The sequence below is a fragment of the Phyllobates terribilis genome, unplaced genomic scaffold, assembly GCF_046119375.1.
Source record: "Phyllobates terribilis strain yellow unplaced genomic scaffold, ASM4611937v1 Scaffold_7__3_contigs__length_470593459, whole genome shotgun sequence".
Classification (NCBI taxonomy): domain Eukaryota; kingdom Metazoa; phylum Chordata; class Amphibia; order Anura; family Dendrobatidae; genus Phyllobates; species Phyllobates terribilis.
Window position 1 is genome coordinate 319,941,769 of NW_027362767.1, and position 16,403 is coordinate 319,958,171.

Sequence of the window (16,403 nt, forward strand, 5' to 3'; positions counted from 1 at the left end):
ATTGCCCCAATATCATGCATTTAAGTAAGAAAAAAAAATTGTCCCCAAACCTTTAAGCAGATATTTGGAAAATGGTGAAATACATTATATTAAGACTAGCTATTGAACCCGTTCTACGCCCGGGTGGCGAGCATTTTATTGGTATGTGGTCCCCCATCCTGTAATGTGCTGCCCCCATCCTGTAATGTGCTGCCCCCATCCTGGTATTTGTGCTACCCAATCCTGTTCTCCCATCCTGTTATGTGCTGCCCCCATCCTATCCTGGTATGCATGGCATCCCTCATCACTATCCTGGTATGCATGGTACCCCCTCATCCCCAATGTTGGTATGCATGGCACCCCATCCCCAATCCTGGTATGTTTGGCTCCCTCATCCCCAATCCTGGTATGTATGGCTCCCTCATCCCCAATCCTGGTATGTATGGCTCCCTCATCCCCAATCCTGGTATGTATGGCTCCCTCATCCCCAATCCTGGTATGTATGGCTCCCTCATCCCCAATCCTGGTATGTATGGCTCCCTCATCCCCAATCCTGGTATGTATGGCTCCCTCATCCCCAATCCTGGTATGTATGGCTCCCTCATCCCCAATCCTGGTATGTATGGCTCCCTCATCCCCAATCCTGGTATGTATGGCTCCCTCATCCCCAATCCTGGTATGTATGGCTCCCTCATCCCCAATCCTGGTATGTATGGGCCCCCTCAGCCTTATCCTGGTATGCATGGGCCCCTTGCCCCCATCCTGGTATGCATGGCACTCCTCATCCCCCAATCCTGGTATGCATGACACCCCATCCCTCAGTCTGGTATGTATGGTACCCCATCCCTCATCCCTATCTTGGTATGTATGGTACCCCTCATCCTGGTATGCATGGTACCCTCATCCTTCAATCCTGGTATGCATGGCACCCCATCGCTCATCCTGGTATGCATGGCTCCCCTCATCCCCAATCCTGGTATGCATGGCACCCCTCATCCCCAATCCTGGTATGCATGGCACCCCTCATCCCCAATCCTGGTATGCATGGCACCCTCTCATCCCTAGTCCTGGTATGCATGGTACCCCCTCATCCCCAGTTCTTGTATGCATTGCACCCGTCATCCCCAATCCTGGTATGCATGGCACCCCCTCATCCCCAATCCTGGTATGCATGGCACCCCTCATCCCCAATCCTGGTATGCATGGCACCCCTCATCCCCAATCCTGGCATGCATGGCACCCCTCATCCCCAATCCTGGCATGCATGGCACCCCTCATTCCCAATCCTGGCATGCATGGCACCCCCTCATCCCCAATCCTGGTATGCATGGTACCCCCTCATCTCCAATCCTGGTATGCATGGTACCCCCTCATCCCCAATCCTGGTATGCATGGTACCCCCTCATCCCCAATCCTGGTGTGCATGGTACCCCCTCATCCCCAATCCTGGTATGCATGGTACCCCCTCATCCCCAATCCTGGTATGCATGGCACCCGTCATCCCCAATCCTGGTATGCATGGCACCCCTCATCCCCCAATCCTGGTATGCATGGCACCCTCTCACCCCTATCCTGTTTTGCATGGCACCCTCTCATCCCTATCCTGGTATGCATGGCACCCTCTCATCCCTATCCTGGTATGCATGGCACCCTCTCATCCCTATCCTGGTATGCATGGCACCCTCTCATCCCTATCCTGGTATGCATGGCACCCTCCTCATGCCTAGCCTGGTATGCATGGTACCCCCTCATGCCTATCCTGGTATGCATGGTACCCCCCTCATGCCTAGCCTGGTATGCATGGTACCCCCTCATGCCTAGCCTGGTATGCATGGTACCCCCTCATGCCTAGCCTGGTATGCATGGTACCCCCTCATGCCTAGCCTGGTATGCATGGTACCCCCTCATCCCTAGCCTGGTATGCATGCTACCCCCTCATCCCTAGCCTGGTATGCATGGCACCACTCACCCTCAATCCTGGTATGCATGGCACCCCTCACCCTCAATCCTGGTACGCATGGCACCCCTCATCCTTATCCTGGTATTCATGGTACCCCATCCCCAATCCTGGTATGCATGGCTCCCTCATCCGTATCCTGGTATGCATGGCTCCCTCATTCCTAGCCTGGTACCCCCTCATCCCTAGCCTGGTATGCATGCTACCCCCTCATCCCTAGCCTGGTACCCCCTCATCCCTAGCCTAGTATGCATGCTACCCCCTCATCCCTAGCCTGATATGCATGATACCCCCCAGCGCTGCATCCCTTTCTGCAGGAGGCCAGGGGAGGAGTGTGGTGCCGGAGTACGTGCGTGCCCATACCGTGCAGTCCGGCACCATTTTGCTGAAGGCACACTGCAAATGTGTCTTCGGTAAAATGGCGCTGGATAGCACTCTATGCGCATGCGCCGATTCAGACGCCTCACTCCTGTCCCGGTCTCCAGCCAGTACAGAGGTGCCGCAGCAATGCTCCACCCGGTCAGGTAAGTATGGCGCCGGAGATCGCGGTATTCGTTCAGTGCGTACGCATACCGCGATCTCCGGCACCACACACTCCTCTTACCTGTAACTGCTCCATGCGGTCTTCTGTCTGGAGCCAGACTGTGCAGGTGCATCGTGCTTGTGCAGTCTATGGCTTCGGACAGAGGGACGCTTGTAGCGGTATATTATAGATGTTACTTTTCATATCACAAGGTATATGAACACCTGTACATAAGTAGCAGTAGTCATGGATTTGTTTTATGGGTAGCATATTTATATATACCATGGTTATGAGTCATTAAAGGGGGTCGGCTGCTTTATCATTATTGTAACAAATGTGTTATAACATCATCCTCATCCAACTGAAAACACTAAATGAATGTGATCTGTTATATGGGCCATTGCACCGCTCCTTATGTGTCTTCGCAATGTTAATCTTCGCCTTAGAATTTAGTTGTATAGTAAACACACCGAGACACATAAAACCTTGTAATATATAATATACAAGAACGTCTTCATTGTCAGCTATAGTGACTTGTGCTGATTGTTGTTACGTTGCAGTTATCTGGTGGGGGACGAGCTCTGGGTGGTGATGGAGTACCTGGCCGGGGGATCCTTGACTGATGTTGTAACAGAAACCTGCATGGATGAAGGACAGATTGCAGCCGTTTGTCGAGAGGTAAGTTACCCATTGTAGTTTCTGGTGTCCTGTATGGTATCATTGTCAGAGCCCGATAACCTGTCCGCATTACAGATTAGTTCGGGCGGACTTGTTACTAGGTTGTGGGCCACTAAGTTACTTTTTTCTTCTTGCGCAGCCATAGACTTGAATGGGCAAGTCTCATTCGAGATTTGGAAGAGATTAGCGCATGCTGCGATTTTTACACTTGAACCGTCACCTGAATAGCCCCATTAATACCCCTGCTCAGTGTGCTGTACTTGTGCTATCAGATATTAACACAGACAGCACACCTCCCTATAATATGCTGTCTGAACAAGCCCTTGGGCTCAGTCCACCGCATGACAGGCTGTAACCGCTCAACGTCAGGCCATCTTGCTTAGCTCAGGATGGCCGCAGAAGTTAGATTTCCAGGGATGACTGTTCAGAACAGTTTTACATGTAATTAGGTGGAAAGAGCAGATCTGGACTGTCAAAGTTGATATTTCCCTTTAGCGGCTGAAATTGGAAAGATGTAATATGGCGGTAGGTGGGATTGGCACCATTATGGTCGCCTTCGCTGCTGTGGATTTTAGTAGTCACTGCTCCTGTCTGATCTTCAGTGTGTGCCTGTTTCCTCAGTGCCTACAAGCCTTGGACTTCTTGCATTCAAATCAAGTGATACACCGAGATATAAAGAGTGACAACATATTGCTTGGGATGGATGGCTCAGTTAAACTCAGTGAGTATCTGCCAACACTTTACATATAAGGATGTAACCACCTTCTCCCATACAAATGATTTTGTTATCAATTTTATAATATTTTTTGTTTAGCTTGTTCTAGAAGTCACTTGGCTAAATATAGTAATAAATATCGATCCACAGGAAAGCAGAAGAACGGCGGCACCCGTCATGGTTGTGTAAAAGTGCTTTATTCCATATAATGTAGGACGCAGCCCATGGAAAGCCACGCTGCTTCACAGAACATGCAACGGCTATTTCGCACTGGTTTGTGAACAGGCCAGACGAAGTGCACACCAGCGTGAATTGCCCATCGACTCTTTTGTGAACCAGCAATTGCGTTCCACTTGCAGTATATGGGATAAAGCACATATTAAAGATTCACCCTCGGTGAGTGCTGCCTTTCTTCTGCTTGCTTGTGAATAAATTATGACTTCTCACTTTGGCCAGACATGACCAAAAGAGAAGTAGAAGCGGAGGTTTCTCTAAGCTCAGTACCGTGTAATGAAAATTCTCACCTAGCTAGTGCCTGCATGTATAGACTACTGCTATTTGGATAAAAATAAACATGGCATCATGCAAAAATTATTGGGATCGTTTTTAATAAATCTGGAGGTTGAGTTGGCAGTATTTCTTTTCCCATTTATACAGTGCTGCTTTAATTCAGTCTGAGGCATAACTAGAGTCCTATAAGCCCTGGTGCAAAATTTGGACCTGTCCCCCACCAGCATGTTGTTCAGATGTAGAGGCCCCTGTTCTAAAACTTAACAAACAACTAAAAAAAAACTAGACGTAAAATTTCTCAACTTCTTACAAACAATAATAAGATAATTTTCTAATACTTCTAAACGATTACCAAATATTACCTGTGATAGATCGTCTCACTCGGCTACACACTGTGTCACTGTACTCCCTGGCTGGTGGACCTTGTAGTTGACATCACTCAACTTTTCGACCACCTCTTACGGCCCTTGCCACTTGGCTAGGAACTTACTTTCCACCATGGGAATCAACAGGGCTAAAATGTTCGTCTCGCCGACCGGTTGTAGTCCTTTGCTTGGGCCTCTTGGAATTGAAGGAGGATATCCCTCACAATCGGCATCACCTTCGCGATGCAGTCCTTCATATGGGTCAAATGTTCGATGATGCCCCTGTGGGGTGTTACCTCGGCTTCCCAGGTCTCCTTCGCAATGTCCAGAAGTCCGCGAGGGTGCCGTCCATATAGCCGCTCAAAGGGGGGAGAATCCCGTAGAGGCCTGGGGAACTTCCCTAATCGAGAATAACAGGTATGGGAGTAGGCAATCCCAGTCTCGACCATCCTTTTTTACGACCTTCTTCAGCATGGATTTTTGGGTCTTGTTGAACCTCTCCACCAGGCCATCCTTCTACAGATGGTATACGGGCGTCCTGAGCTGTGTAATTTGGAGAGCCTTACACAACTCCCTCATCACTTTGGACATGAATGGAGTTCCTTGGTGTGTCAGGATCTCCTTTAGCAGGCTCGTCCGGGAGAAAAAATGCACTAGCTCTTGGGCTATACTCCTGGCAGAGGAGTTTCTCAGGGCTAGCGTGTTGTGTAGTCCATCAGCAATAATAAACCACATAAAAAGAGCTAAATATCACAACACAATGACCAGATATTATCAACACTTAGTATAACCACCATCCTGTTGTTGAACAAAATCCGTGATGACTATAATGCTCTCCTTCCTGTCTTAATGTCACCCGTCCTGTCATAATGTCTTCCCGTCTTGGCTCCCGTCCTGTAATAATGGCCCTTGTCCTGGACCCCGTCCTGGTGATCATCAGATGCAAATTCAAAATAAAAAAATAGCTGCCTCTCACCTGTCCCTGCTCCCACAATGAGCAGTGTCCTCTTCCTCCTCCATAGTCGGTGCAGAGCGGCACATGGCAGTGACGTCCTGTTCCACCCACATGGCCTCACCAATATCAGCTGCCAACTTCTGATAGTCCTGGGGCTTGTATAGCTATTGTGGTGCAGAACACTGGTGGCACACATCCAGCTGAAAAAGGCGGTGGTGCTCTGCGACCTCGATTATTTTACCTTGCATGCAGATATTCTGTTCATGTAACTTACTAAGTCATAATTAGTAATTATATCATCATTGAGAACTATTCTGGTAAAATGCAGTAGGACGTCCGACAGTCACTTCTTGAAGCTATGTACTTACATATGTTTTTCATTTTTCAGCTGACTTTGGTTTCTGTGCTCAGATTACACCTGAGCAAAGTAAACGTAGCACAATGGTGGGGACACCGTACTGGATGGCACCTGAAGTGGTGACGAGGAAAGCCTATGGACCTAAAGTGGACATTTGGTCCTTAGGAATTATGGCCATAGAAATGGTGGAAGGAGAACCGCCTTACCTTAATGAGAACCCTCTCAGAGTAAGATCAATTAATCCCTACGTTCTCTGTTTTTTTGGCAACACTTATGGGTATCCATGTACATATTTTGTCTGTTTGGTAGATGCAATTTTTTTCTGCTATTGACCATTTACGGTTTACGTTATGGGGCCCAGATCTTGATCAGCTTTACCTAGGGATATTTTTGTTTATTAGTGCCTTTAGTACATACAGTACTTGCCTAAATGTATGTGTTGGGGCACAGCTGATTTACCAAATCCTGCCCCTCTTCACCGATCTGGTGATGACATAGGAAGGTACGTTAGTCAAAATGGGGAAACCACCATAAATGGTAATTGACAGAATTGTGAAAGCTGCATACATCTGGCCATCAACCCAAAACTGCGTGGATATAGAGCTATGTGTGTAGGACAGTCATACATACATCATTATATCACATTATGGTTTATTACTGTTTATTGCACTCAATCACATTCAGGCTGATGTCACTTAAACTGGTCATTGATTTGTCCATTCTGTGATGAGACGATATGTGTTTCTGCTTTATGAAGGCATTGTACCTGATAGCTACCAATGGAACTCCAGAACTACAAAACCCAGAGAGACTGTCAGCTGTTTTCCGAGATTTCCTCAACCGATGCCTAGAGATGGATGTGGACAGGAGAGGTTCCGCCAAGGAGCTTCTACAGGTGATGCTTTTAATATTGTATCAGTTCGTGGGATTAAAAGAAAAAAGGTTGTTTTCATTATCATACAAGTTAATAAGAGTGTGGTACTTTTCAATTTTAAATTTTGTCACCTTTTGAGTTTGGTTTCCCTTGAGTCTGTCATCCTCCCTAAATGCAAAATAAATCACTTGTACAGGTATGTAAGGGATTTCCCCCCTATGAAAATCATACCTGTGGCCTCGTTGGCATATAAAAACAACTTCTTTTGTATGCAAATGAGGGGTCTCTGGTGCACCCTTGGCATGTCCAAAGGCTTCATGCACCATCCACGTCCCCTCAGTTTGCACACTGAGCACTTTGTTATAACTGGACTGAGAACTGCCTGACTTCAGCAGCTCTACAAAAACTCTACAGTCGCAGTCGGTGTATCATTGCAGGCTATCAACAAAGGCTCCCGTCTGCGGTACTGTACTGCAGACAGGAGAGTGGTCAATCACTTACAGATTATTGACCCACATTTTATATTTTTACAAATATCAGAGAATTATTCTACAATCTAGCATATCCCTCTTTATATCATCCAGGTTGTATTGGACAGTGTTCTTCACATGTCTAAACCATGTAACACTAAGACTAAAGATAATTCTCATGCTCTGTTCTTCACCTATTATATAACAGGCCATGAAAATACTCTGCAAACCTCCAAGGTAGGTGATGTGTACCCCTGGGGTACAGATGCCACCGGTAAGGGATCAAGGGCATGGAAGACTTACAGGGGTACATTGATATTTTATATAGATGTTAACAGTTTACGCGTGTTACGTCATGGCCTTCTGATATAATAAAGATCCCATCACTGTATGAACTGCAAGCAGACTGCAGTGTACTTCAGTTCTCATGCTACTCACTGACTGCAAGCAAACATTCTTGTTCACATTTAGAAGTTGAAAACCCCTCCTGATTACCTCCCCCTCCTGATTACCTCCCCCTCCTGATTACCTCCCCCTCCTGATCATCCTCCCCCCTCCTGATCATCCTCCCCCCTCCTGATCATCCTCCCCCCTCCTGATCATGAAAAAAAAAAAAGCTCATAAATTTTCAGTGGCAAATAATAAGAGGCTTTGAAATTCCATGATGCTGCCTATAAATTAAAAATTAAGCTGCTTTAAATAACCCTATTTACGATATGTTCCCATGATGAGTGTTTGGTGTGGTTTTTTTTCCTGCTGCATACTTTTATGCTTAAAAAAATGCAACTTCTTACAGTTACAGCAAAATCATATTAATGACACCCTTGTGTTTTTCTTCTACTGCAAAAATGGTGCAGTTTTGAAACCTGCTCCAACTGAACCTGAATTGAAGTGTCCGATTTAATCTTCCACACTCAAGGCCAATTTATGTGCAGCAATTTTTGCAGAGCGCGGAAAATATTTGTTAAAAGTGCATTCATGTTTCTGGAACTATGTTCTGCTGTGGATTTACAGCCCGCAAACACAAATGGAAAATCTAGTGCATATTTAAGCATATTCTGTATGTCTGATAACCTGTATACAGATGCATAACCAGGATTGTTTCTGCTTGTCTTGCAGCATCCATTTTTAAAACTAGCCAAGCCTCTTTCTAGTCTGACTCCATTGATTATAGCAGCAAAGGAAGCCATTAAGAACAGCAGCCGCTAGCTACGCTGGACTCGAGCTGTATCCTCCACATAAGAACACAGAACTCAGCAGAATCTAAAACCTCATCCCCTCTCACAGCAGGAGTAACCGGCTAACCAGCTACTGTCCTGGGGAAACATAACCCACCATGATGCACCTACTCGTGTCTTCTTCTACCTGCCCTTTTGGATTCCTCAAACTCTCTATTTTTTTTTTTAGTATTATTATTATTATTATTATAAGTAGGAACGGGACTTTAAAATTCTATATGGCACGTTACAAAAATGGTGCTGCACGTCCGCACGTTGATCCGCTGCAGAAACTTTCCGTAGATGGGTTGTACTTTCAAAACGGGCGATTCATTTTTTTGTCTGGTTTCTTCTTTGCTTTGTATTAAAAGAGAAAAAAAAAATTGAAAAAAAATCTTTCTGCATTTCCAATTATGCAGCAGCTATTAACAGGTCTTGGGGTCTTTTGTAGACCTTGTGTCCCACTTATTCTACCTGTCTTACATCCCTGTTTTCAGTACAGGATCCGATTTCCTTTGGTACAATGTGCATGTGAGAGTGACTATTCATCAAGGGGAAGGTAGAAGATGATGTCTGTTATGCCACCAAATTAGATCGCACAACATGGAGGCTCCTCCAAATGTAGTATTTTGTGCCCCTGGCAGGGCAGAGGTTAACGATAATGAGGAGAGAATATGGTACAAATACTCAAATTGGGACAGAAGAGAAATCAGTCACTTGGTTCAGTTTGATACTGTTCACCCTTTAAAGAGCACCTGTCACCAGGGCAAAAGTGGTCAGTTTTGCTCCTATTTTATTCTTACTGCTCCTCTAATTCAGTTTTTTTTTTAAATCCCCCATGCAGTTCTAGAGATAGGGAGCTTTTTATTTAGTGCTGATGTTTATGGTCTTTACCAAAGGGGATGTGGCTCACATGATCCTCTGGGGCGTGTCTTTAGGCTTATCTTTATAATAGGGCGTTGCTCACAGGATCCTCTGGGGCGTGTCTTTAGGATGATCTTTATAATAGGGCGTTGCTCACAGGATCCTCTGGGGCGTGTCTTTAGGATGATCTTTATAATGGGTCGTGGCTCACGATCCTCTGGGGCGTGTCTTTAGGATGATCTTTATAATGGGGCGTGGCTCACGATCTTCTGGGGCGTGTCTTTAGGCTGTTCTTTATAATGAGGTGTGGCTCACAGGATCCTCTGGGGCGTGTCTTTAGGATGATCTTTATAATGGGGCGTGGCTCACATGATCCTCTGGGGCATGTCTTTAGGCTGATCTTTATAATGAGGCATGGCTCACATGATCCTCTGGGGCGTGTCTTTAGGCTGTTCTTTATAATGGGGCGTGGCTCACAGGATCCTCTGGGGCGTGTCTTTAGGATGATCTTTATAATGGGGCATGACTCACGATCTTCTGGGGCGTGTCTTTAGGCTGATCTTTATAATGGGGCGTGGCTCACATGATCCTCTGGGGCGTGTCTTTAGGCTGATCTTTATAATGGGGCATGGCTCACGATCTTCTGGGGCGTGTCTTTAGGCTGTTCTTTATAATGAGGTGTGGCTCACAGGATCCTCTGGGGCGTGTCTTTAGGATGATCTTTATAATGGGGCGTGGCTCACATGATCCTCTGGGGCGTGTCTTTAGGCTGATCTTTATAATGGGGCATGGCTCACGATCTTCTGGGGCGTGTCTTTAGGCTGTTCTTTATAATGAGGTGTGGCTCACAGGATCCTCTGGGGCGTGTCTTTAGGATGATATTTATAATGGGGCGTGACTCACATGATCCTCTGGGGCATGTCTTTAGGCTGATCTTTATAATGAGGCATGGTTCACATGATCCTCTGGGGCGTGTCTTTAGGCTGTTCTTTATAATGGCATGGCTCACATGATCTTCTGGGGCGTGTCTTTAGGCTGATCTTTATAATGAGACATGGCTCACAGGATCCTCTGGGGCGTGTCTTTAGGATGATCTTTATAATGAGACATGGCTCACAGGATCCTCTGGGGAGTGTCTTTAGGCTGATCTTTATAATGAGACATGGCTCACAGGATCCTCTGGGGCGTGTCTTTTTGGCTGATCTTAATAGTGCCCCCTTGGTACACAGCATAAAACATTTTCTCTTAATAAAATGGACCCTATTTCTGGAACCATATAGCTGATTTTTGAAAAACAAAAAGCAGAATATTAAGGGGAGCACTGGGAATAAAATAAAAGCAAAAGCGGTCTACTTTTAATCTGGTGACAGATCCTCTTTAAGTGCTGGTGTTTTAGCATACAACATGATTTGTGGCCAGATGTTGACTTCTAGACTATAAAGAATAGAAACTCTGCACCTCTCGCCTACACTCAGGGGACACAGTCATTTTGTAGGCAAAACTATTAATTTTGCTTCTCCAGGTTAGTCGGAAAGAAATAAAATTAAATTTATAAAGTAGTAAATATTATTCAGACCCTACTGGTCATGGAAGCAGGTCAGTAAGCTGGCCACCCAATGGCTGCCGATATTTGTGTATAGACCACATCCGTTATATCAGAGTGACTCTCTTAGTGACTCTGGCTAAACGGCACTGGAATGGAATAACCCCCGGATTAGATTTTTTTTTTTTAATTAAATTTTTTTTATGCACCAAAGACAGAAAAGGACATATTATCGCAATTATCCACCCTTAGAAATGCTGTACCTTTTGTCAAACACATAGGCACTCCTGTATCAAAATGGCCTAGTTTCTTATAGAAACCAGAATTTTTGGCTCTTTAAAACAAAAAGTTGTGATACACGAGGTCCATGATATTTGCTTGGTGACTGCGAGGTGTGAGACTGTGTCGGGCAGGATTTCCATTTTAAGTGCCCTTAGTAAGGGAACCATTGGTGCCATGATGATTTTGTCAGATGCTGCGGTGGAAATGACAAGAGGCAGAGATTTATCTAGATACATGGGATTATTACTGAGCCTTCTCTTTAGATCCTAGATCTTTGTGACCAATTGCAAATCTGTCAGTCGACCGCAGAAATAATAACCTTTTTTCCATCGATTAGCACAAAAAATACTTTTTTTTCCCTTAAAATTCAGAAAAACGGTGTACACTTTAAAGGGATATTGTAAATGTAAAAGAATGTCGTCCTACATCCAATACTTCTGCGGAGAGACCTTATGTATGAAATTCACACGTTGAGACATCCAAGAGTTAAGGGACCTAACGTGTACTGAGCTACCTTCTTTTAATGCAATATCCCTTAAAATGTGGCTGTGATATCTTCTTTCGGGTCTATAGAAACTTTGACTGAGATTATAAATCAGAATCCATTGCAAGGGATTAGAAATATAGTTTTAGCCAAGAAACATGGACCAACATAATAATACAAGAGATGAGCATGGTAATAGATCTCCATATGTGGCACTGCAGTGGTCGGGGTGGTGGCACGTGACTATCTTGGTGCCAGATTACTGTATGTATTCTGCCATAGATAGGTTTATAATGTAAAAGTTCCTTAAGGGTATGTACACACGCCGTTTGTGTGTAAACCCGGTCAGTTTTCAGGTCGCTCAGATGTCTTATGATCTGTAGCGTCTTTTTAAACATATTTTTGGTCGTTGTTTGCGACATTATACCAAGCAGCTTCAAAGCGGAAGGCGCCTGAAAAATGGTCAGGTCACGTCCCTTAATCACTTTGCGCCTTCGAATCAGTTAAATTGATGCTCAAAAGCCTGAACATATGAACAGCAAGTTGTTTTTACATTGCGGTGCACATGTTCATTCCTTTTAGTGCTTTTTCAGGGGGGCTACAGAGCACCTGACAAAGACGTTGTGTGCACATACCCTAATAATACATATGGACAGGGATTATCACAGTGTAGCAAGCATTTCTCAGAACTGTGACTACCACAGTCCCGGCACATGCTTTCTGTGTTTTTTTTATATATAGTTTTAAGGGCAGTGCACAGCCAAAACCAAAAAAATCTGTACAGTTTAGACTTTAGGAGTGGTGCAGGTAAGCAACATTATAAGCGCTAGCTGTAAAGGAGTATCGAGACTTTATTTGGAGTAGCACAAGGAGCAGAATATGGGAATTTTAAAAAATGTGAATGTCCTTTTGCCTATCCTTGTTATTGGTCCAAAATGAAAAATAAAAGGAAGAATCTTTTTGCGTCCCAATGTGGCAAAAATTGGCCTGGAAAAAAAATCTTATGCAGAAATTGACCTAAAGTGTCTGTTAAAATTTTCACAATGGGTTTCACCTGTGAAATCCAACTCAAATCTGCCTTTTTTCACATTGTGTAGGTAAGATTTATTAGAAATCTCATCCACTTTGCTGCTACTATAATATGATATTGATTTTCCACTCATAAATCCAGATGGGAAATCTGCAAGATGTCAACCACGCGTGAACATAGCAGTAATGGTAAGGTACATTTGTTGGACCACAGCACAGATGTCTCATCCTATATTTATCAATTTTATTATCTTTATTTTTGCTTTTAATATCATTTTATGTTGTTATGCTATTCGGTACAATTTTTTGTTTTTCTGAATGTTTGGCGTTGCGTAATTTTATGAATTTAATGATTACCGGGCTTCTTCTGTAAAACAAAGTAATACGATTACACCAAAAAGGGCGAGGGAAAGCAGCCATGCCAAATTGTTCTTGCCTCTGTGTGACCGAGGTGGAGGATATTATTCAGTTGTGTGATCACGTCTTGATCTCATGGACCTCTTATAGGGGATCTGGTTTCTTTTTTCATCGCTGATAACAGGTGGACAATATATGCAGGTATGACATCACCCATGGTGGAAAGTGATGAAAGCAACAATCTGAATACTTCCAATATCTCTTATTAACAGATTCTGCTTGAGTACAATGGTTTCCGTATTCTAGACGTCAGAAGCCATAGACATGTTTTTCTGTTCCTTATGGATAATTTGTAATAAAACTGGTATCTGATGGAATTTGAAGAATGGGATCATAAGAATGGGATAAATAAATCAGAACTCAGTTATTGCATTTGATTGTTCTAGGTCAAAATTGCATTACTTTAACTGTGTCTGATTCTGTGTGTACTTTTTAAAAATAATGTTAAAGGCCGATTCTATCAAAAAACATGTGACTATAAAATGGCTGGAATTTTAGATGGTTATTACCCAGGTTTTAAGTGATCTCATCTCCATAGAACCAGCGGTCAGCCCTCCGGGAATCCTGACATCAGGGGTCTGGTACCCAGTTACCAGGCTCTGCAGAGCCCAGTCTTGAAAGAAGATGAAGGGCACATGTTCGACCTCCGCTCGATTGATTCTGTATGGGACTGCTGGAAATAGAGTGCAGCACTCATCTTTCTCCGGCAGTCCCATAGACAGTGAATTGAGCGGAGGTTGCGCATGTGCCCCTCATCTTCAATCAAGATGGGGCTCTGCAGAGCCTGTTAAATTGGGTTCTAGAGATCCCAGCTGTTGGGTTCTAGAGATCCGAGCTGTTGGGTTCTAGAGATCCCAGCTGTTGGGTTCTAGAGATCCCAGCTGTCGGATCTTAGTGATCAGTATGTTATCCCCTATCCAGTGGATAGGGGGTAACTTTGTATCTTGCAAATAACCCTTTAAAGGGAATCTGTCACTATGTTTTTGCTACCTCATCTGAAAGCGGTGTAATGTAGAGAAAGCGACCATGATTCCAGCAATGTATCACTTATCTTACTGGGTGCAGCCGTTGTGATACAATCAGAGTTTTTAGATGTAGCAGAGCTCAGAAAGCTAATCCCACCCACACCCCTGATTAGCAACTCTGTGTACATTGTATATTGACAGTAAACTGCTCATCCGTTCTGGGGGCGGAGTTGGACCAGGATGCATGTGAGCTGTAGTCCTGTAGTGTTAATCTCCTGCTGATAAAACACTCATTGTATTGAAACAACAGCACACAGTCTAATAAGTGACACATCGCTGAAATCAGTGTCTCAGCCCCTACCTCATGCTGCCCTTATCTTATGTAGCAAAAACCTGCTGACAAGACTTGTATGAAATAATGTGACCAAGTAATAAAATCGCTGCTGCTTTACTAGTACTCGTTTAGAATCTTAAACTTACATTATCAATCAACGTTATTTCGAGGCTACATGCACACATGCGTTTTGGGGTTCTGTTTTGGGAACCTATCTCAGGAGTGGAGTGGGAGGGGAGGATAATATTCTTATTGTGGGTAATGAAAATCGATCAGAGAGTTGAGCTTATGGATGCTAGTGTGCGTGTATCCAAGAAATAGTGGGTTAACAAGGCCAAGTAAGATGATTCAGGGCAAAACAAAATACCATTCCAGATTTATTTGTATTTTAATTTGTTTCAGTTACGTTGGTTGGTGTCTTTAAGGTACTGTATGTGTGAAGGGCTATGACTGAGCCGGTTGTCCCCAACATTTTAACCATAATGTCCCCAACATTTTAACCATAATGTATACATATTTGTGTAGCAGAAAAGCCTTCTGGAGGTATCTAGAGTTTTTCATAACCTGAACTTGTGAACGTGCAGCATCGTACTGAGCCAAATGTTACTAGCAGACTACATGATCAATGGTACAAAAACCCACTGTTGAATTATTTTCCTGTCGTTACGCACTCTATGATCTATGGTAAACCCTTTCACAAGTTTTGTAAGTTGGGGGATAAATCCGTAAAGAATTGTAGTCTTATATAAAAGTGTCACTTTGTATTCCACGTCCTTGGACCATCATGTCTCATGTAATGCATTATCCAGCAGACATCTAGCTTCTGTGTATGTGGCCATACTGTCACCTGAAAATAATCCATCCACATCTGGAGTTCTAGTTTTACAATTTCTGACTGAGAAGTATAATTCACAGGGTACCTGTTTTTTTTCCAGTACTGTGACGGGACAGTTTGTCAATTTTTGCAAAATTTTCTTCCAACGAAAAAAACAAAAACAAATCACAGGCTTACTAAATGAAATCTGGTGTTATAAAGATGTTATATTCCCATTGTCTCTCTCAACTGTAACACATTTGCTGTACATTCCTCTTTTTTAGGGTGTGTTATCTGTAAAATACAAAAAATGTGTAGTGATATCATTCTGTAACTTTTTTGAAGATTTTTTTTTTTAAATTCCAGTTTAAGTTATTTATGTTGGGTTTACGCTGAGAATACAGGATGGTCTGAATACCTCAGTGTCTAATCTTTCCTTTTTTATTTTTTTTAATTATTTTTTTTTAAAGAAAAACAAACAAACAAAAAAACCTAAATCTTTTGCATTTTATTTTGGAACATTTTAAGTTTTAATTTAAATTGTGGTTGAAGCAATAGAAAATTGAAATATGGATTGTGCATGACTGTGTCTTGAGTGTAAAAATATTGCAGTTTGAAACCTGGACCTGCAGTATTGTGAATAAAAGTTAGAAATTCTGTGGTTTGTGGCTATTAATTTATGTAGTCATTATGCTGACTGTGCACACAGGAGACAGAATGATGGGAATGGCTTAAAGGGGCTGTCCACTGCTGGAGAACTTCGTAACTACCAAAGCATCCCACTTAAAATAATAAAAAAAAAAACATTTACTCGCCTCCCGTACTGGTGATGGTCCTCAGATGTTAACTCCGTGTCTCCCGGCGGTCATGTTACATTCTTGTCTCACGTCACTGCTGCAGCCAATCTCCGATGTCTCCTCTGGCAGAATATGGGTATATGTGGAAACCCCAAAGTGACTGCATTTTAAAGATACACCTCTATGGGTATTCATCTGGGGTGTACATTGAGAAATAGTAGCTATGTTTGAGGATTTGCTAATATTTGCTTATTTTGGGGAATATGTAATCTT

General features: G+C 43.6%; 1 protein-coding gene across 6 annotated transcripts in view; it reads left to right on the forward strand.

Annotated features, from left to right (window-relative positions):
- The window catches only part of PAK3 (p21 (RAC1) activated kinase 3), a 199,028-nt gene extending 183,052 nt beyond the window's left edge, over nucleotides 1-15,976 (forward strand). For all 6 annotated transcript variants that reach the window (XM_073641130.1, XM_073641129.1, XM_073641131.1 and 3 more), the window contains 5 exons: nucleotides 3,020-3,137; nucleotides 3,759-3,858; nucleotides 6,071-6,267; nucleotides 6,798-6,935; nucleotides 8,504-15,976. In XM_073641130.1, coding sequence (XP_073497231.1) covers nucleotides 3,020-3,137; nucleotides 3,759-3,858; nucleotides 6,071-6,267; nucleotides 6,798-6,935; nucleotides 8,504-8,593 — 643 coding nt within the window. In that variant the 3' untranslated portion in view covers nucleotides 8,594-15,976. The remainder of the gene's footprint in view (nucleotides 1-3,019; nucleotides 3,138-3,758; nucleotides 3,859-6,070; nucleotides 6,268-6,797; nucleotides 6,936-8,503) is intronic.
- Nucleotides 15,977-16,403: the final 427 nt, after the last annotated feature.